This window comes from Zea mays, chromosome 5 (assembly GCF_902167145.1).
Source record: "Zea mays cultivar B73 chromosome 5, Zm-B73-REFERENCE-NAM-5.0, whole genome shotgun sequence".
Lineage (NCBI taxonomy): Eukaryota > Viridiplantae > Streptophyta > Magnoliopsida > Poales > Poaceae > Zea > Zea mays.
Genome location: NC_050100.1, coordinates 22,536,667 through 22,556,754, shown reverse-complemented (window position 1 = coordinate 22,556,754; position 20,088 = coordinate 22,536,667). Strand labels below are relative to the sequence as shown.

Sequence of the window (20,088 nt, the reverse complement as noted above, 5' to 3'; positions counted from 1 at the left end):
TACCTTGACTTAATTATTGTGAGTGGGTGTTTGCCCATGGACACCTATGTGCAACTTGGTGATCTCTCCCTGAACTTTATAGTACACTAAAGTATATTTGCTCCAGAACAGGATTATGATTGTTGTTGTTTGTTTTTAACATATTATAAGCATGTTCTTTACAGATTTTTAATTATTATTCTCTGTATTGTATGGTTTACACTGGGTTGCTTTACGCACCCCCTGAGATTAACAATGAAAGTAATTTTTTTTGAAGATGCAAGTCTTAAGAGTACTATTGAAGAAAAAGGAAGAAATAGATGTTTAAAGAGATATGCAAGTTATGAAGAGTTTCAAGTGTATCTCTAAACACTGATGACTGCAAGGTCAGCAGCTTAGTGCTTGCTTTACCTTTGAGATTGATTTGTGTATCGACTAAAATTGATTTGTTTGTATCACCATTCTTGGAAGGAAGAGTTCGCAACATCTTGATTTGATTGTCTCTGCAGGGGTCTTATCCTTAATGGTTCTGAAGCATTGTTGCTTTTAGTGAAATACTAATTTGCTTTCTGTTTCAGGGAACCTAGAGGATTTGGGTTCATCTAATACTTTGATCCTGAGGATGCTTCTGATGCAAAGTACCATATGGATGGGAAGATGCTGCTTGGAAGGGAAATTAATGTTGTTTTTGCAGAGGAAAACAGGAAGAAGCCTTCTGACATGAGGGCCAGGGAAAAAATAAGGTAACAGTTGTTTTCCCTTTGTGATACCCATTCTATAACGTGTACACTATCATTTTGCCATAGCATTTTAAGAGGCAAAAGCTAATTTATTCGTGCAATTTTTTACTTACGTAGTGGCAGAGGCTGTTCTTATGATCGGAGGTTGCGCTCAAGGTCACCTGGGTTGAACGATTCTCCTAGGGGTAGATCACGGTCCCAAAGCCGAAGCTACTCGCCAGCACTTAAGCAAAAGCACTGTTCAAGGTACGAGTTGCTGCCATCCTCTTATATGCTGATGAAAACTCCATGCGCTCGCAGTGTCCCAATCCAATTGATTGGCTCACATACCATCTTGACATGTCCCCGGCTTCTCGACCTCGGGAGAGATCTTTGTCGCGTTCCCCAGCTGTCAACAGATCAAGGAGTGCAAGCCCCATTGTTAGCAGGCCTCCTCGTAGGCAGGGGTCTCTCTCTGTTAGCGAGTGAGGTATCTTTCATATTATTTTTGTTAGCACCCTCGTGTGTACTCTAGGATATCTGAACGTGTACTATGTATTGGGTATTCCAAAATCTCTAATGAGTGAAGTGGGTTGTGAACCAATGAACCTTGATGTTGGACGTGCTGACCAGGCTGATAGGAGTTATAGCTCAGTTGGTTGTAGAAGTCTGGTAGCCTTGCTATTATCAAGATGATATTATATAATTGTCCATGTTGTACACAATGTTTAGAAGAACCCATAATAATGAGCAGATGACAGTTTCCCTATCCTTGATGTTTTGACTATAGGATCATATAGAGCATATGACAGTTTCGTGAGAACGTGTGTCATACTAAGCCAGCTGCGAGCTCGAGTGAGAATGCATGCATTTCTTAGGACCACTACGCTAAATTTCTATAGTCAAAACATATACAAGCATTCTATATTAAAAAATATAGAATAATAATTAGTGTTTTTGCATATTAATGCATTTTTATCATATTGATTCCGTAGCAACGCACGGGCATATACCTAGTAATAAGATTAAAATAAAAAGAAAAAAAAGACAAGCAATACAAACTCGCAAAGAAAGACAATACATGCATCTTCACGCGTGGAACACAAAGCTCGGTACTACTATCGGGTACAGGTACCCAAAGGTCTAAAAGGCCTCCTAAAGACAGTCCACTAACCGACTGGCCCACCTGTCAAACGACTCATGTGTAATGGTCCAAAAGGCCTCTCGAAGATGGTCCGCCAAGTCGATCAAACCCGACCGTCGAGCAACTCGACAGGGCGAGACTGCCGACCAACCCGCGCGTCGAGCAAATACTGTCAGGAAACCTAGCGAGGCGGGGTTGCCAATCAACCCGCCTGCCGAACAACCCAGCGAGGTGGGGTTGTCGATCAACCTACCTGCCGAGTAACCCAACAAGACGACAACCAACTCTCAGGCGAACACCTCTACTGGAGTGAAGTGCCGACCTAGTACTATCACGCCACGACAGCACGATGGGACAGACTATCACCAAGCCGTGTCCAGACGGTGGAAGCAGTACCGAAGGGTCTCTATCAAACATGATATAGATACGTATCCCCGCTGACCAGTGGGATCGGACAACCGCAACCGTAGTGGCCTCAGCATCACGATCTCTACTGTGACCCATACACCAGAAGAGATGGGGCAATACGCCGTACCAGGTATACACCTACGCATGATGAAAGGTGGCAATAAGGGGTGGCGAAAGATGAAGTTGTACCGAAGACATCCTTAAACCTCACCTCGAGCTGACTCGAAAGGACCCACCAAGCACGCTACGTCTATATCAGAATAGCTACATGAACCCATTGGCGAGCGGATGAGACGCGACACCATACAAGGCCACAAGGGTACAACGACGCATGACCCAGCAGACGACACCATAGAGGCTACGAGGCCTAGAAGCAGGAGGCTGAACTCCACCCTAATAGAATACAAGATATCATTGTAAAGTCTACCCTTGAGCTATAAAAGGGCAAGACAATCTTTATCATCTAACCCATCTGTCGGGGACCATAAATAGTGGTACCCCCAAGACTCCTAATCTCAGCTGGTAACCCCCATCAGCACAAAGCTGCAAAGGCCTGATGGGTACGATTAAGTCAAGGCTCGGTCCACTCAAGGGACATGATCTCACCTCACCCGAGCCCAACCTCGGGCAAGGGCAGCCGACCCCGGAGGATTCACGTCTCGCCCGAGGGCCCCCTCAAGCAACGGACACACCTTCGGCTCGCCCAAGGCCCAGTCTTCGCCGAGAAGCAACCTTGGCCAGATCGCCACATTGACCGACCGTATCACAGGAGCATTTAATGCAAGGATGGACTGACACCTTATCTTGACGCGCGCCCTTCAGTCGATAGAGCCGAAGTGACCGCAGTCACTTCGCCGCTCCACTGACCGGCCTGACAAGAAGACAGCGTCGTCTGCGTCACTCCGACTGCTGTGCCACTCGACAGAGTGAGGCTGACAGCAGCCAAGTCCGGCCTCGGGTGCCATAGGAAGCTCCGCCTCGCCCGACCCCAGGGCTCGGACTCGGCCTCGGCTCCGGAAGACGACGAACTCCGCCTCGCCCGACCCCAGGGATCGGACTCGGCCTTAGCTCCGGAAGACGACGAACTCCGCCTCGCCCGACCCCGGGGCTCGGACTCAGCCTTGGCCTCAGACGATGGTCTCCGCCTCGCCCGACCCGGGGCTCGGACTCGACCTCGACCTCGGAAGACAGACTCGACCTCAACCTTGGAGGAGCCTCCGCCTCGCCCGACCCAGGGCTCGGACCGACCACGTCACAGGGGGGCCATCATTACCCTACCCCTAGCTAGCTCAGGCTACGGGGAACAAGACCGACGTCCCATCTGGCTCGCCCCGGTAAACAAATAATGATGGCGCCCCGCCTGCTCCATGACGACGGCGGCTCTCAGCCCCTTACGGAAGCAAGGAGACGTCAGCAAGGACTCGACAGCCCCGACAGCTGTCCTTCCGCAAGGCTCCAACGCTCCTCCGACGGCCACGACATCACATGAACAGGGTGCCAAAACCTCTCCGGCTGCCACGACGGCATGTACTTAGGGCGCTAGCTCCTCTCTGCTAGACACGTTAGCACACTGCTACATCTCCTATTGTACACCTGGGCCCTCTCCTTACGCCTATAAAAGGAAGGTCCAAGGCTCTCGTACGAGGAGGTTGGCCGCGCGGGAGGACGGGCCGGCGCGTATAAGTCCCTCGCTCTCTCTCTCTCCCACGCGGACGCTTGTAACCCCCTACTGCAAGCGCACCCGACCTGGGCGCAGGACAACACGAAGACCGCGGGTTTCCCCTTTTCTGCCTGTCTCCTTTTTTGCCCCCCCCTTCGTTCTCCGTCTCGCGCCGACCCATCTGGGCTGGGACACGCGGCGACAATTTACTCGTCAGTCCAGGGACCCCCGGGGTCGAAACGCCGACACCATCCACACCTCCACACAAGCACCCAATTGTAACATACTCCAAGCAATATTGCTATCAACACTACATCGTATAACCCACTATCTTAGATCCATCTTCGATCCCCAGTAGCTCAACATTTATAGTGAGTCTGCGCTAGCACCCTAGCCGAACATAATACTTATATTCCCCGGTTCCAGAAACTAAGACACTACACTTGTAGTATAAATCACTAGCATAAATCCTGTTATATTACATGTGTAAATTACAGCTGTGTAACCAACACAACAACTCACCTTGTTAATCAATAGTATAAATCATCATCTTCTATTGTTCGTTATGACCCATGGGAGATGACGATGGTTGCGGTCTCTCCTATTCAAGACAATCTTGCCTCGGTTCTAGAGTGTGAATTTGTTTTAATTGTCTCCAAATATTCGGTTCTAGAGTATTGGATATTTGGATCCCATCTAGAGTGGACATGTTGACCTTGCACCAACACATACACACCGGCATAGATGACTTGAATTGGATTGTTGTGGAACACATGGCGCGTGGCTTTGCCCCATCCTTGAGTGCGCGGGTGGTCGAGTTGGAGGACGATGAGCCACAACTATAACCGATTTCATCAAATGACTTTTTAGTTTTTACCACTCAGATTACACAGCTTTTTTCACAGCTCATAAATCACAACAACTTTTTGATAGCCACAACTTAATCAAACATGTCATTAGAAAAGAACTTATAGTCGAAACTAGACAAAGTTGTGACATATCATATAGAACCATGTTTTAGAATAGAGTCTTAATAAAACTCCAAAAAATAACGTTTTATTACTTCAAAACTATAAAATCTGTTACATCTAAATACTCTATGGCGCTCAAGGCTAAAGATTTTACAGCCATAGTGAACCGGTTGGCCAATCACGTCATGGAGACCGCAAGCGAGTATTCTGGTGACTAGTGAGTGTTGGGCTGGTGGCGCCCGACCGAGCTACGAGACCCCGACGCGTCGCAACTGACCGGCCCGTCGACGTTAGCCCGTGAAGGCCACGAACGCGGCCCGTGTGTGACGCACGGCAGTACGGCACGTAGCCACGCACCACTTCCTCGAAATCTCTGTGATGCGTCACCTGACAGCAAAAAGGAAGAGTAACAGGGAGGCCGGAATCTTTCGATCGAGGGCACCACCGGCGGCGGGGGTAGTAGCACAGGAGGGGAGCCGTGGAGCGATCCGTCGGGCATCTGCGCCCGATGTGGGCGTGGGGCTGCGTCGAGCGCGTGGCCGCGGGCTTCCTCGGCGGCCCCCTCGCCGCCGGCGGCCGCTGGAACACCGCCGTCGCCGTCGGGGTCACGGCCGCCGCGGGCCTCGTGCTCGTCGCCATCGTCGTCTCTTCCCGCAGGTCGGTCGGTTCCCGCCCCGCGTCCCCACACCCTTTGGAATCGCTTATGCTCCTACCCCGGCCTGCCTCAACGCGTGCTTCGATGCAGAGGCGGGCTCAAATCTCCGTGGTGGCGGCGGCGGAGGAAGGCGCCACTTACGGCGCAAGAGTGGTGCGACCTGTTCACACCGCAGGGGAAGCTTCAGGACGGCGGAGTGAAGCTTCTGAAGAAAGTTCGGAGCGGAGTAAGTTGCGGCAACTCATGAATGATGCTGTAATGCAGGTTCTGAAGCTGTGAGGCTGATTCGTGTGCTTCTGTGACAGGGGATTGAACCGAGTATCAGAGCGCAAGTCTGGCCGTTCCTTCTGGGAGTGTAAGTAATCTGGAGTGTTGATCACGAAACCGTTGTTTTCATGCTTGGAGATGTACAATTAGATCCACACGATACTTTGGAACAAGATATGTGCATGCTAATTCCTTAATTACTTCATAGGAAGAGATTATATTGCAATTATAATAACATTAACCATGGTCCATGGAGATGGATGAACCTGCATTTTAGGGAGACATGTACTTTATATCATCAAGCTGAACTTAAGAAGTTGTGGACTACTAAATGGGCACAACAAAATTCATAAATTTTCTTGCTAGATGTACAAATGAACACGCAATATTTGTTTTTTTCTTTATTTTTTCCACAGTTCAACCAGATTTGCAGTTATAGTAGGAAACAACGTGCTGTCAGATTTTATAAGCACTGCAGAACGCATGTGTGTGTATTCAGTATGATAGACTTGACTAATCTGCATTTGAACTCATACAGTTATAGCCTTGACAGTTCTGAAGCACAAAGAGATGTGGTCAAGGCCCAGAACAGGTACAGTCTTCATGTATATTTTATCTCTTTATCATACATATGTTCTTCCTGTCTGAAATAACTGGGTGAAGTTGATTAAAACATGTTTCCCATGTTTTTTCCACCAATTGTATATGGTGGTGTGTGTTTTTCTTATTTAGTGCAGGAATGTTGGTTGTTAAACGACACTAAATTAGATGTTATTTTTCCTGACTGACTTAAGGTGATGACACCCAGTGGCGTATTTCTTGTAGGAAGGGATATTTGTTATTGAGGAAACATTGCCTGCGTAAATTAGCATACATCATGGAAGAGAGCAAGCAGTCAACTAAAACAGTTAAAGTCAACCATGAAGGGAGCAATAGTTCTGAAAAAGGTGATGAATCTGGTTGTGTTAGTCCTTTTGAATCTGAAGATGTTCTTGAAAATTCTGGCATGGGAGAGGCTACAACTGAGGAAGGAATTCCATGCCTCAGTACAGAGCAAGAAGTGCAGGATGACACTTCTGAAACAAAGCCAGAGCAGATGAATGGAAACCAGTCTTCATCTAGCTCCTCTGATGAGGAAGGGAGTGAAAGAAGTGTTGTGACTCAAGTAGAAGCATCTCATAAGAACTTGGCCTCAGTTTGTGAGTCCTCATTTGAGGATGGACAAGAAAGCATCCCAAGATATTCGAACACAGGAGGAAATATGGATGATGTTGTGTTATCTAAGGCTGCCCGCCCTGTGAAGTCTGCACGGGCAACTGAGGATTTTGAGACATGGCAACGGATTATCCGTTTGGACGCAGTCCGTGCTAACGACGAATGGATTTCCTACTCTCCATCCCAAGCTGCAGTTTCCAAGGAGAGGGCAATTGAATCTGCTAAAGCTGTTTTTCTCAAAGACTATGACCACTTAGAACCATATCGGATCCATCATGCGTCACGCCTTGTTGCTATTCTTGAGGCCTACGCAATATATGACCAAGAAATTGGATATTGTCAAGGAATGAGTGACCTGCTTGCGCCTCTCCTTGCTGTTCTAGAGGACGATGACGAGGCCTTCTGGTGCTTTGCTGGTTTTATGAGGAAAGCCCGCCACAACTTTAGGCTTGATGAAGTGGGTATACGCCGGCAACTCAATATGGTTGCCAGGATAATCAAATACAAGGACTTCCATCTCTACAGACATTTGGAGATGCTCCAAGCTGAAGACTGCTTTTTCGTTTACAGAATGGTGGTTGTGATGTTCCGGAGGGAACTCACCTTCGAGCAGACCCTATGTCTCTGGGAGGTGATGTGGGCTGATCAGGCAGCAAACCGCGCCGAGATCGCAAACTCATCCTGGCGTAAATTGCAGTTGGGAGCGCCTCCAACAGATGATCTGTTACTGTATGCGATTGCTGCTAGTGTGTTGCAGAAGCGGAAACTGATAATAGAAAGCTACAACAGCATGGATGAGATCATAAGGGAGTGTAACAGCATGGCTGGGCAGCTGGACATTTGGAAGCTCCTGGACGATGCGCACGATCTTGTGGTGACCCTTCACGATAGGATCGAGTAGCTGTGGTGTTCATTGCTTGCGCTATTTGTCACGTTACCATACTTCCATTATACCCAAACACTTTGTATGAAGTACGTACCAACAGTGAATAGAAGCACGTTGTGGAGTTAGCTAGGCAGCAATGGCAGCATTTGTTTTTAACTGAGCATGCATACTGGAGAGGTGGGCAAAGACCAAAGGAGCATGCATACTGGAGAGGTGGGCAAAAGATCAAAGAGCCATTTGAATCTATCGTTGTGACATTGTCTACCATTCTGATGCATTGCAACCTTCTCTTTCTGTTGTATCCTAGTTACATACTGCACTATTATGTGGATGTTGTGTTGGGGGCTCGGTGCAAATTGGTGGATTTCAGGATCTGTTCTTGTTAGACTGCACTGTTTTATAAAGTAGCGTTTGAAATAAATGATGAGATGAGTAACACTATTGTAGATAGCCTTAGAGAACGTTTTCGCTATCTGGATTACGTACACACACGCACAAAAAAAAAAACAACCTTATTGGCTGTTGATCCCAGGTCCAAAACCAGTCAACAAGACTGCTACTTCCTCTGTCTCAGTATATAAGTGTCATAAGTGTCCCAGTATATAAGGCCCCAGTATATAAGTGTTCCAGTATATAAAGTGTAATCATATCTAGATCAAAGACTAAAAAATATATTTAATTCTCTTTATATCATTGCATCGATGTACGTGTATATGGAGAAAACACATCTTATATTGTGAGAATAGAGAAAACACACTTTATATTGTTGGAAAAAACAGGGAGTATTATCCATGGGTGTATTAATCATCGATGAACGTAGTTTATGGTTTGGTTCTGTTTATTGCGACATCCAAGTGCGCATACACAAAACAAACATTACTGCAATAATCTGGTATCAACTACTCGGTTCATGGAAGAGTCAGAATTCATCTTGTATGCCTCGGTTCATGGGGAAAAGAGCACATTTCGGCAACACATGGATGTCCATAATACATAGTATATGACCAATGAGATAACATCCACCTGACAAATACACTAAGCAATTACTGAACTGTTCTCATCCAAACCATTACCATAAAACAGACTCCAAAGGCAAGTCTTCAAGAACAGTACTACTCTGATTTGGTGTACTGACGTATACCAAATGCAAGGCCCAGGATCATAATGGGCACAAGGAACTGCAGGATCTTGATGAGGAGATCATTATTCTTGTCTGAGTGGCTGGGCGCTTGCTGGGGGTGCACATAAGTTCGCTTTGCTGGGATTGTTGAAGCATCTATCTGCCCGATGTGGTACTTCTCCATCATGTCCCTTGCGGAATCACTGTGGCCAATATCTTCAAAATCAGCTGTAGCATCTTTCCCTGGTTACATTCAAGAGTAGAGATCAGCTCAATATCAAGGCTGCAAACGTGAAGTACAATCGATGTATGGCTTACCAGTTACAGCTAGCAAAACCTCATCTCCACCAGGATGCTCATCCATAAAAGGAGTGACATCATACACCTGAAATGTTAATAGAAAGAGATAACACATATTGGAAAACAAATGACAGAAAATTTCAATGATTTATTCCATTTTTATGAGTATATTAATAAAATAAACAAGGAACACTGCAGACAGCAGAAGCATAGGTTTTCGATGCTTCAATATCTTACGTCACCACATCCACTTAGGGGGTGTTTGGTTTAAAGAATCAATCCATTCTAGATGATGAGACCACATCCACTTAGGGGGTGTTTGGTTTAAAAAATCAATCCATTCTAGATGATGAGGTGATGCATAATGAGTATATTCCACAACTTTAGTAGAATGAGCTCATTCCTCGTATTATTACTAATTAGTACCTATGAGGAATAAAATATTGATAGATCAACTCATTCCATTACACAAACCAAACAAGAAAGTGATGAGTGAGAAGATGATCAACTACCTCAATCCTCAAACCAAACACACTACTATAGTTTACAGAGCCAACACAGTTATTTAGCTTATGTTAGGAAGCTCTGGTGATGTTTAAGTCTTGTGGTAACACTACGAGGTCGAGAATTGAGGTTGACTTCAAAGTAAACTTAGGGCCAAATATCCTACTTCCAAAAATAGCAAGGCCATTAAGCATTAGCTACACCGAGAAGAACAGAACATTTGTCACAAACAAATGGAAGGAAAGTTACTACTTTCTTTTTTAATAAAAAGATCAACTTCAGTGGAATTAGCACATGGTACACATTTTTTCATAAGAATGCTTGATGATAATAATAGCTTAAAGGATCTGTATATAGGAGAAATCAGGAAAATGGTTAGAAAATTTCTGAATGAAAAACATTGGATCTAAGAAAAATATACCAATTCTAGAGTAACAACTTTTTTTTTGTGGGCAGCGGAAACCTATATAATATATGGGCATGCTAGTTCATCCAAGGGCACATAATTAAAAACAGAAAAAAATACTGACCCACATGTCATAAGCATGCTATTTATTTGGTCGGATATGAAAATATCAACCATGAATCATCATTTATGTAATTTGTATATCAGATTTTTGTGAGGAATTGTATATTTACCATATCATTTTATTCTGCCATGGACCAAAAAAAGCAGGAAAAAACAAACCACATTTTTGTCTGTTTTGTCATACATTGTCATTTCAATTTTCAAAATACAAAAAAGTGCCCAGTTTAAAGCACTATCCTTGTGCTAAATTATGAACATGCGATAAGAGGTGATTGTAGTAAGCTTTTGTACTATAACCTACTGAGTAACATGGAGTTGATCTAAAGGCAGTTGCTGGTCCTCGATCAGATCAACCCAACTGAGCATTGGACATGGAGTAGATCTAAAAGGTGGTTTCTGGACCTGAATTGAGTCGCCCACTCATGAATAACTACAACTGATATTTGACAATCCAAAACATCTTTGGTAGTATGCCAGGTTAGTTTCTGCAAATGAACAAATCTGATTTGAGCTAAGTGCCAGCACAACTGATTCAGTCCAACTGCTGCAAGAAACCAAGCCTACCATCAATTATTCTCCACAAAACCTTATCATCGAAGAGAGGTAGCGTCGTAAGCTTTCCTTAGGCCCTAAAACCTTTGCAATCGAAGAGGAAACGGAAGGAATTACCATTCCACCAACAAGAACACCAAACAATTTCACAAAACCATATCCTACAAAGCCACCAAAGGCATGCCGCCAGCCATCCAAAATCCTGTGCCACCACAAAGGGGAGGGGGAGCCGAGGATGGGAGAGGAGCAGAAAAACAGCACCTTGCCGGCGATGATGATCCAGCAGTCCTTGGTGACGTTGTGCTTGGCGACTTCCTCGAACCTAAATACCTTATTCTCGCTGGCCATGGCAGACTCCTAAGCACCTGAGATATAATTTCCCTTCGAAAGAGTTGGTCCTTCGCACTTCGCAGCAAAAAATACGAAACCGCATTGAATTGAGCCATGGAGCGATGAAGCGAAAGCAGTTGAATTGCTAGTGGTTGCCCGATGGGCTTTGGCAGTTTGGCTCACCTACGCTTCGCCTCAAGACGGAGGTGGAGGCCGTCGAGTAGGTCAGCGCGTGTCGCGCTCGCGGATGGGATGCAAAATCACACGATCTGGACAGCTTTCGCCCTCGGTGGCGCCGGCATGGCGTCATTTGAGCTCGGTCCATAGTCCATCCCATTCCCCTAGACCCCACCCGTCTGCACACTGCACTGGCAGCACTGCACCCTGCAGTCTGCACCGCACGCTGCCCTAGTGGCCTAGTGGGTGGCGTTCCTAAAATGTCCCTCGACAGTCGAGAGCCAGCTCCTGGACTGGACAGGGCCTTTTTCTCATCCTGTGCTGGACTTCCAGGCCCGGCTTGGCCCATAGTGCCATGAGAGTTTGTTAACTGCGTTGACCCCACCTCCTCTCCGCTAGAGAATTTTGCAAACATGACACCGCCGTGGGAGGGCTTCAAATATTTAGCACCGCCGTCGTGGCAATTGTAAGCGTGACATTCAAATCTCCCGAGTTTTACAAATTTAGCATTACGGTGGGATAATGGTCATTAGAAAGTCTCTCGTTCCCGTACTGCCCTCGCTCCGTTCCGCGCTCCGTTAGGCACTTGCCGGCCCGTGAGTGTCCCGTATTCCATTCTCCTCTCCTCTCCTCCTCTTGCTCGCGACAGCCTGACCATCGTCTTCCTCGAGCTGGTCTGTTCGTCCCGTTGAATGGACCCGGACAGCGTGCGGTTCATGGCGCGGGAGATCCACATCCTCCGGCGGCTGGACCACCCCAACGTGATCAGGCTGGAGGGCATCGTCACCTCGCACCTCTCGCACAGCCTCTACCTCGTCTTCGAGTACATGGAGCACGACCTCGCCGGCCTCGCTGCGCTGTCCGGCCAGCGCTTCACGGAGCCGCATGTCAAGTGTCTCATGCGCCAGATCCTCGAGGGCCTGAGCCACTGCCACGCGCGGGGCGTCCTGCACCGGGACATCAAGGGCTCCAACCTCCTCATCGACGACAACGGCCTGCTCCAGATCGCCGACTTCGGGCTCGCCACCTTCTTCGACCCTGGCAAGCGGTAGCCCATGACCAGCCGCGTCGTCACGCTCTGGTACCGCCCGCCGGAGCTCCTGCTCGGCGCAACCGAGTACGGCGTCGCCGTAGACCTGTGGAGCACCGGCTGCATCCTTGCCGAGCTGCTCGCGGGCAAGCCCATCATGCCCGGCCAGACCGAGGTTCGTCTAATCGTCGTGGGCGTGCGCTTCGCCTTCTTCTGATTTCCTTCTCAACCTGCCTGAGCCTGACATGACATGCCCACATGCATAACGACCGCACCATTAACCACGACGGAGCGGAACGGAGCGAGGGCAAGTGCCTAACGGAGCGGAACGGAGCGAGGGTAGCACGGGAACGAGAGACTTCCTAATGACCATTAACCGACCGCAATGCCAAATTTGCAAAATTCGGGAGATTTGAATGTCACGTTTACAATTGTCACGACGGCGGTGCCAAATATTTGAAGCCCTCCCACGGCGGTGTCATGTTTGCAAAATTCTCTCTCCGCTGACGCGAACGCGACGTCCGTCCACCTCGGCCCCCGCTGGTTTGCGTTCGCGCAGTGACTGACCACGCGGCCGTGCGGGCGCGAGACGGGACCAGTGAGTCAGTGACCACCACGCGCTCGTGGCTACCGGCTTCGCTCCCAGATCCCGCCGCGCGCGCGAGCCCCGAGGACTGACCATGGAGGAGCCCACGGAGTCCAGGCCAGCTGGCGCGGAGGATCTCGCGAACGGCGCGAAAGACCCGGAGGGGCCTCCGCCGGAGGTTGAGGAGGAGGAAGTGGAGGAGCCGCCACGATCGGCGACGGCGAAGCAGGAGGAGGCGAAGGAGGTACTAGGGTCGGAGGGGTCTCGCCCGTTCACCATGCGGGAGCTGCTCGGCGAACTCAGGGAGGACGGCGAGACGGCGGTCGGCGGCAGCACCGCGAGATCTGCGTTCGGCGACGGGAACGGGGTCGGATCCGCTGATGCCGAGGGCTCGTCCTACAGGTTTGTGTGCTTATTTGCGTCATTTAGATCTCACTCCATGTACTGGATCACTGTGGCTTGGTTAGGTTTTTGCCATTGCATTTAGCCGTACACTTTGGACGTCGCGTCGGATCTGCGTTGGCTACGTGAATTAAGCCTCTCCTGCTTAATTTTGGTGCTTTAGCTGCTGCCATAGTGGGGTTGTATTGTCATATTTTAGCTGTGAATGCTGGTTGCATTACAATGCTTATGTGCAAACACAGTTTATACCCATGCATTGTGGTATTTTGGTGGTCTTTCTTTAGCAAAGCAAAATTGGTGTTAATGCGAACCTACTATAGCTCATCTTCTGGTAGGGTAGGATTGTTATATTATTAGGTATGGATATGGGAACACCTTTCTTCTTGTGAACAGTTGTGAACAATTTCTCCTGTCATTATACTTAATGATGGGTATCAGATGGTTTTCACCTGTTAGTAAATGCATTGATCATTATATCTGCTTAATTTCTGTAATTTTCTATATGAATAGTTCAAAGCTGCTGCAACGTAACTAGTTTACATTTATTTTATTGGCATATGCACAAATTACTATGAAACGGTCCAAATGGTAAGTTTTATTGATTTCTTCAATTTATTTCAGCCAAGATAGCGCACAGTTTTCATCACACCATGATGTAGCGATGGACTTGATAAATAGTGTAACTGGAGTTGACGAGGAAGGACGTTCTCGCCAAAGGATTCTTTCTTTTGCTGCTAAAAGGTTTGCTTAGCTTGCTTGGCTGAACTTTTTATTGCTACAACTAGATTGCATATTTTGTAGTTCTCTCTGTGGTTATTTGTTACTGCCAAGTTTAAAGTTCTGTTACGCAGATACGTAAATGCAATTGAAAGTAATCCTGACGACCCTGATGCATATTATAATTGGGCTCTAGTCCTCCAGGTACACATCCGCATTCCTTATATACATCCCTTTTTTATGTGAGGGTCTTTTATACGTGTTAATATATAGTGAACGCATAGCTGTGATCTATGCATAATTGAATGCTGTTGTTTATAGCATTCATGTGTTACAACATGCTACAAAATTGTTATTTAGGTCTTATTCTTTTGAAATATTATTTCAGGAGAGCGCAGACAATGTGGATCCCAATTCGAGTTCCTCTAAAGATGCATTGCTGGAGGAGGCTTGCAAAAAGTATGCTGAAGCTACTCGACTTAGTCCAACTCTTTATGATGTAAGTTCCTAACTTATGTTTGATCAGAACAGTTCAAATTTACAGAAGTTTTTTTCAGTGCTTTTGGCCCTTTCAAGAAAAAGAAATTTAACACGTCACAACATTTCTCAAATAGTCTATGAAAAGCATTGAGCTTATCTTACAGAATGTGACTTCATGGTTCTAGTGTATAGTGCTCAATGTTGATCATTCTAGATATCTTGATGCTCCTTTGACACACTTTTATTTTAGGCATATTATAACTGGGCTATTGCTATTGCTGATCGGGCTAAAATGCGAGGTCGGACAAAAGAAGCCGAAGAACTCTGGAAGCAGGTTTAGTGAGATATCTCACATTCTCACATATATCTGTAAAGTTATTTATGTTGAACACCAAGTTATTATTGTGCGAGTAATGCAAGTAAATCAGGTTTGGTCAAACATTGAGTCTTGTTTTAGTTTTCTTGCCGCTTATTCTCTGCAGTCCATCAATCATGTTGTTTATTTTAATAAAATCTATGCAACTTTTCACCCAAATTGTGGATTTGTGATTTTTTGAATAAACATGAACTTGCGATATATGTTGCACATATGAAGTTGTTCTTGTTCTATCTATTACAATATCTAATACTTCACTGTCTCTCATGAATTTGGATGGATAAATAAGAGCACACCAGTTATCCACTAGCAAATCAGGTAGCAAGCAACATGTTTCGCCACCATTTTTTCTTTTCCTTCAAAAAAGTTCCCTGGTAGCTGGCGAACTTTTTGTGTTATGTGATGACACTTTCTTATATTTTCTTGAAACCCTTGGTACATCCAATTCTGCTCAAGGTTTAGTTTCATCAAGAATTTCAAATTTTGACCTTAGTATTTGCGGGGAACGATAAATCCTGAGGGGTTTGAACAATCGACACATTTCCCCCTTGCCAGTATGCTGAAAAGTTATCATGTTTTCTTGCCAAACATGATCATGTTGTTTTAAGTCTATGATTAAATTTGATTGCATCCATTATTTACACTTTTCTTTCTTTGACAGGCAATACTGAATTATGAGAAGGCTGTCCAGCTTAATTGGAATAGCCCACAGGTTAGCATTAAATCATTATTTTATCTTGAGTTCTTGAGTGCAGATTATATTATAAAACGAAAATATAAAAGGCTCCGATCTGAGTTAATGGACGATCAATGTGCACATATAACTGATATAATGACCATCATGGTTCAGTGGAGTTAAGTGTGAATCCATTGAGAATGTCGCACTCACACACATGGTTAGACAATAGAATGATGCCCTTTTGTAGTGACTAGGTCAATGTCTATGTGTTGCAGCGGGAACAAAAATTAAGACAAAAGTAATCCAGGTTTGCACATGTATTGTATCATGACAGAAAAACAATATTCACAACATGTCAGTTTGTAGCTGACTGTCTCATATATGAGTGTTAAATTGCATTTGACTGATAGTCATAATGGGTATCGGATGGTGAGGACTGAGGAGCCTGGGAGCACATCTATTTGATTATTGTTAGGCATTGAACAAAAGCAATAACATTCACTTAGTACAGTGTTTGAAATGCGCACTTGTTAGAGAAGCAAATCAATGAACAGTTGGCATGCACAAACAAAATGTTGCAGCTTCCCTATGTACCTTTATTGCCAAAGTGCAAATGGATAATGCAATGATGATCTGTGCGAGCATGTCCCCCAGCGGATTTCAACATGCCTGCACCTCTTCATCGTAGCCACTGCTGCTACCCTTTCATTTGCTCACCTCAAAGTGCAGGCATGCAAAGCCACTGCTGCTACCATTTCACATGCCTGCACCTCTTGATCTGTGCGAGAAATGAGAAATATTTCTTCAATTTTTTCTTTACAAAATGAAGAAGCGTAGAGATCATATGTTCATTCGTGCAATGCATTCCACTCCTTTCCTTCAATGCTGCCTCCTTCCTTTGTCTATTCACGGTGAATTCAAGCTCGAATTTAGATGTTGAGGCTACTTGGCAGTTTGGAAATTGACGTACCGAATGGCCATGCTCGCAGGCGAGGGTGAGAGGCCGACCTCACACATCTTACTGCATTGCACACCCCTACTTGCGCCACAACCTCATCACCGGCCTTGCAATGCTATCCACTGCCGTCTTTACACAGTTCTGCGAGTGCATCCAACTTCGAACCCGAGACAGCTCAAGCCGAGGGGGACGCGACTCAGGGCGGGGCGGGGTTGCGGGCGCTAGGGGAGACATATTGAGACGGTGGACCAAGGAAAAATTGCGGCTCTCCTCACTGTAGGATCTTGCCTAAGGGACCTGCCACATGCGATTTAGTGCTGCTCCCCGGTGGGCCTGTGTCATGCCGTTGTGAGATCTGGGAGATAGCCATGGGATGTGCAGGATTTGCCCCCATTGTTGGTGGAGGGAGGGAGGGAGGGAGACGGTTACCAGCTCTTTGCTGTGTGAGTAGGAGGCGTTGAAGAAGGGGAATGCAAATGAGATTGGGCGAGCACCACCAGATGAGCAAGAGATGTTTGCGACAGGTGTCACAGGCGAGCACCACCACGGGCTCATGTAGCGGCGTAAATCAATGCTCGTGTGATTTGCACCTATTGCAAAACTGGGGTGGAAGTGCCAGGTCCACCGGTCGGCGTCAAGGGACTTTGGCTGCAGCTCGCAGGGTCGCCGCACAAAGACCTGTTGGATGAAAGCGTTCAAGTCTTTTTATGTGTAATAGATAGCTGTTTTTTCTTCTAATTTATCAATTAAAGAAAGAAAAAACTTGTTGCTGGTCAAGAAATCAGAGCTTGCCATGGCTTATTCTTACTGTTTAAATTCCTGTGATCTTTTGTTACCAAAATTCTTTATAAATCAATATAAAGAAATATTTTTTTATGAAAGGGTCTTGTTTTTTCGGGCCCATTTCTCTCCACCAGCATTTGACCAAATCCATGAAATGAGATGTTCTGATATCGGTCTATTTTGGACCTTCTTTCTTTTTTTAATTTAAAGATGCACAGCTCTTCCGCGCTTTCGAGGAAAAAAAAGAGATGTTCTGATATCACTTCAACTTGAAACTTCTAATCTTGAATTTTTATTAGCCAGTGTTGCTGCTTTCTTAATTTCCTTCCTTTTCGATTGCAGGCTCTCAATAACTGGGGTCTTGGGCTACAGGTACATCTTATCATTTTTATTTTCTTAGCCTTCTTCCTTGAAGTTCGGTTAACTATTTGTTTGAGTTCCACCTGCCTATGATAGTATGAATCTGCAATGCAGGAGCTGAGTGCAATTGTTCCTGCCCGGGATAAACAGACCATCATAAAAACAGCTATCAGTAAGGTAGATACACTTTTTTATTGTTGTGCCTATGAATTATTTTTATGGTATTGCTTAGTAAAAATTATCTCTTTGATGAACCACTGACACTAACTTCTACTGCAGTTCCGTGCTGCAATTCAGCTGCAATTTGATTTCCATCGGGCAATATACAACCTCGGAACTGTCTTGGTGTGCCTCATAACTCACATGTCGAATGATATATACTTTTCTTAGATTAGACTAAAATAATTACTTTGTTTTAGTATATTATGTATAAACTTCTAATAGATTTCATGACTTTTACAGTTTAAGTTCCATGACAATGACACTCGTGCATTTTCTTTTATAATGCTTCAGTATGGTTTAGCTGAGGATACCATGAGATCTGGGAAGCCAGATGTCTCCCCAAATGAGCTTTACAGTCAGTCTGCTATCTATGTTGCAGCTGCTCATGCTCTGAAGCCAAATTACTCGGTATCTATATATGCGCACCAGTTACTTTCTCTACCATATGCCTTGGAGCTCTCTTTTTTTTCCCTGCAAACTTCCTTGGCTGACAGTGTGATTTTTTTTTTTGTCAAATGCAGGTCTATCGTAGTGCCTTGCGACTAGTCCGCTCAATGGTATAATTCATTTTTTAATGAACTGTGTTAGTTTATTCTGTTTGATATTGTTACCTAATAGTATTAGACCAAAGGCTTTATCGTTGAAAGCTACCTAGCAATGATTAAAAGTTCATGTAGCTGGGATATGATAGCTGCTTTTCAGTTCAGCTATCCATGTGTATGTTGAACTCTTCTGGAACCCATATTCTTGAGGAAAATAACTGACATTCCTCTGTTATTGTTGTATCTTATACCATGCAGTTGCCTCTGCCATATCTCAAAGTGGGGTATTTGACTGCTCCTCCAGCTAACAATTCCATCGCACCACACGGGGATTGGGAGGTATCACAGTTCATTTTGAATCATGAGGGCCTCCAGCAGGTATTTTGCCAATGTGAATCCTCTTCTTCTTGCATTCTTGTCCCCATTGATACTCTGTTTAGTTTGAAGTTACTGGTGTTTCCAGTATCTTGTGTCATGGCCGTATTTAACTGTTGCTGTGAATTATAGGCTGATGCTTCTGACCAGCCTCCATCGCAATCCCCTGGGCATTTGGACAGGGGCAGAAAGCCTGTCAGAATAAACGTTGCAGATATTGTTTCAGTGTCAGCATGTGCCGATTTAACTTTACCAAGTGGTGCTGGCCTCTGTATAGAAACTATTCATGGTCCTACGTTCTTGGTATGTGTCTGATAGCTCATGCTACCTTTCGTTTGTTCATCTTTTTTCTATCATATTTTGTTGTGTTCAAGTGGGTAACATCTGTTCTACAGTATCTAGACATAGGTTACACTTTAAAATCCGCTTGTTCTTCAATCAACTGACTGAACAGTCCAACCTTCTAGAGTTAATGGGCGGCAAATGTGCAATTCTCTACTATAGTCAAGTTGACGACCGCTAGTGAAGATAAATGGTGTGGAGTACCGTAATTCACCCGATTCCTTTTTCTCTCCCACAACAGGTTGCCCATAGTTGGGAGGCTCTTGACGGCTGGCTAGATGCCATACGCCTTGTCTACACTATTTTTGCGAGAGGGAAGAGCGATGTGCTTGCCGGTATTATTACTGGTTAAATGGCTTGCTGCAGGAGGGAAGAGCGATGAACTAGCCGGGTGTTGTTACTGCCACTGGAGAGGCGCGAAGTTTTGGTGATTCAGCGTCAGCCTTATCAGTTAAATGCCCCCTTCGATTTGTTAGTATGCCTCCCATCTGTGATGTCAGTCTTCCTAGATATAGGGTATATCAATCATATATTCGGTTGTAACTCGTACTTTCCAGTGATTGGCGATAGGTCCGTTTTTTCTTTGTAAAAGTGGCCGTGTTACTGTATTATGCATTCACAGCATATGTATCGGACATTCTTTAAGTTTGATTATATTTCTCTGTAACAATGAATCGAGGCAAGATGGGCTCTGGCCCTGCTGGGCTCCACCTCCAATATGTAGAGCCGAGGAACAGGAGGGAAAGAACAATGATATACTCCCTCATTCCAAATTATAATGTGTTTTTGTTTGCTTTTCTAGACATGACTTTTGATATAT

At 45.5% G+C, this 20,088-nt stretch overlaps 3 protein-coding genes and 1 pseudogene across 8 annotated transcripts; 3 read left to right on the top strand and 1 right to left on the bottom strand.

Moving 5' to 3' along the window:
• The first annotated feature begins 354 nt into the window (after positions 1-354).
• Positions 355-1,187, top strand: LOC103626095 (serine/arginine-rich SC35-like splicing factor SCL33; annotated as a pseudogene).
• A 3,938-nt stretch (positions 1,188-5,125) lies between these two features.
• On the top strand, positions 5,126-8,325 carry LOC103626094 (GTPase-activating protein gyp7). 2 transcript variants are annotated; one of them, XM_008646471.3, is made up of 5 exons: positions 5,126-5,538; positions 5,627-5,762; positions 5,842-5,891; positions 6,342-6,395; positions 6,629-8,325. In XM_008646471.3, exons 1-5 carry the CDS (start codon positions 5,390-5,392, stop codon positions 7,917-7,919), a joined length of 1,680 nt encoding a protein of 559 aa, XP_008644693.1. In that variant the 5' UTR covers positions 5,126-5,389; the 3' UTR covers positions 7,920-8,325. The 2 variants fall into 2 exon arrangements, with proteins under 2 accessions (XP_008644693.1, XP_008644694.1); XM_008646472.4 differs by having other exon boundaries at positions 5,170-5,538; positions 6,357-6,395.
• A 469-nt stretch (positions 8,326-8,794) lies between these two features.
• LOC100383035 (uncharacterized) lies at positions 8,795-11,687 on the bottom strand. Of its 4 annotated transcripts, none has more exons than XM_008645812.4 (4): positions 11,423-11,687; positions 11,171-11,274; positions 9,343-9,409; positions 8,795-9,267 (listed from the first exon to the last, which is right to left on the bottom strand). In XM_008645812.4, exons 2-4 carry the CDS (start codon positions 11,255-11,257, stop codon positions 9,017-9,019), a joined length of 405 nt encoding a protein of 134 aa, XP_008644034.1. In that variant the 5' UTR covers positions 11,258-11,274; positions 11,423-11,687; the 3' UTR covers positions 8,795-9,016. The 4 variants fall into 4 exon arrangements, with proteins under 4 accessions (XP_008644034.1, XP_008644032.1, XP_008644033.1 ...); XM_008645810.4 differs by having other exon boundaries at positions 11,171-11,314; positions 11,423-11,659; XM_008645811.4 differs by having other exon boundaries at positions 11,171-11,307; positions 11,423-11,594.
• Positions 11,688-12,932: 1,245 nt separating this feature from the next.
• On the top strand, positions 12,933-20,065 carry LOC100274434 (uncharacterized). Of its 2 annotated transcripts, none has more exons than XM_035967843.1 (14): positions 12,933-13,434; positions 14,056-14,175; positions 14,286-14,355; positions 14,540-14,650; positions 14,882-14,965; positions 15,669-15,719; positions 17,770-17,799; positions 17,884-17,964; positions 18,067-18,132; positions 18,301-18,417; positions 18,531-18,566; positions 18,810-18,929; positions 19,059-19,229; positions 19,510-20,065. In XM_035967843.1, exons 1-14 carry the CDS (start codon positions 13,127-13,129, stop codon positions 19,618-19,620), a joined length of 1,476 nt encoding a protein of 491 aa, XP_035823736.1. In that variant the 5' UTR covers positions 12,933-13,126; the 3' UTR covers positions 19,621-20,065. The 2 variants fall into 2 exon arrangements, with proteins under 2 accessions (XP_035823736.1, NP_001142265.1); NM_001148793.1 differs by having other exon boundaries at positions 13,035-13,434; positions 17,902-17,964; positions 19,510-19,983.
• The last annotated feature ends 23 nt before the right edge of the window (positions 20,066-20,088 follow it).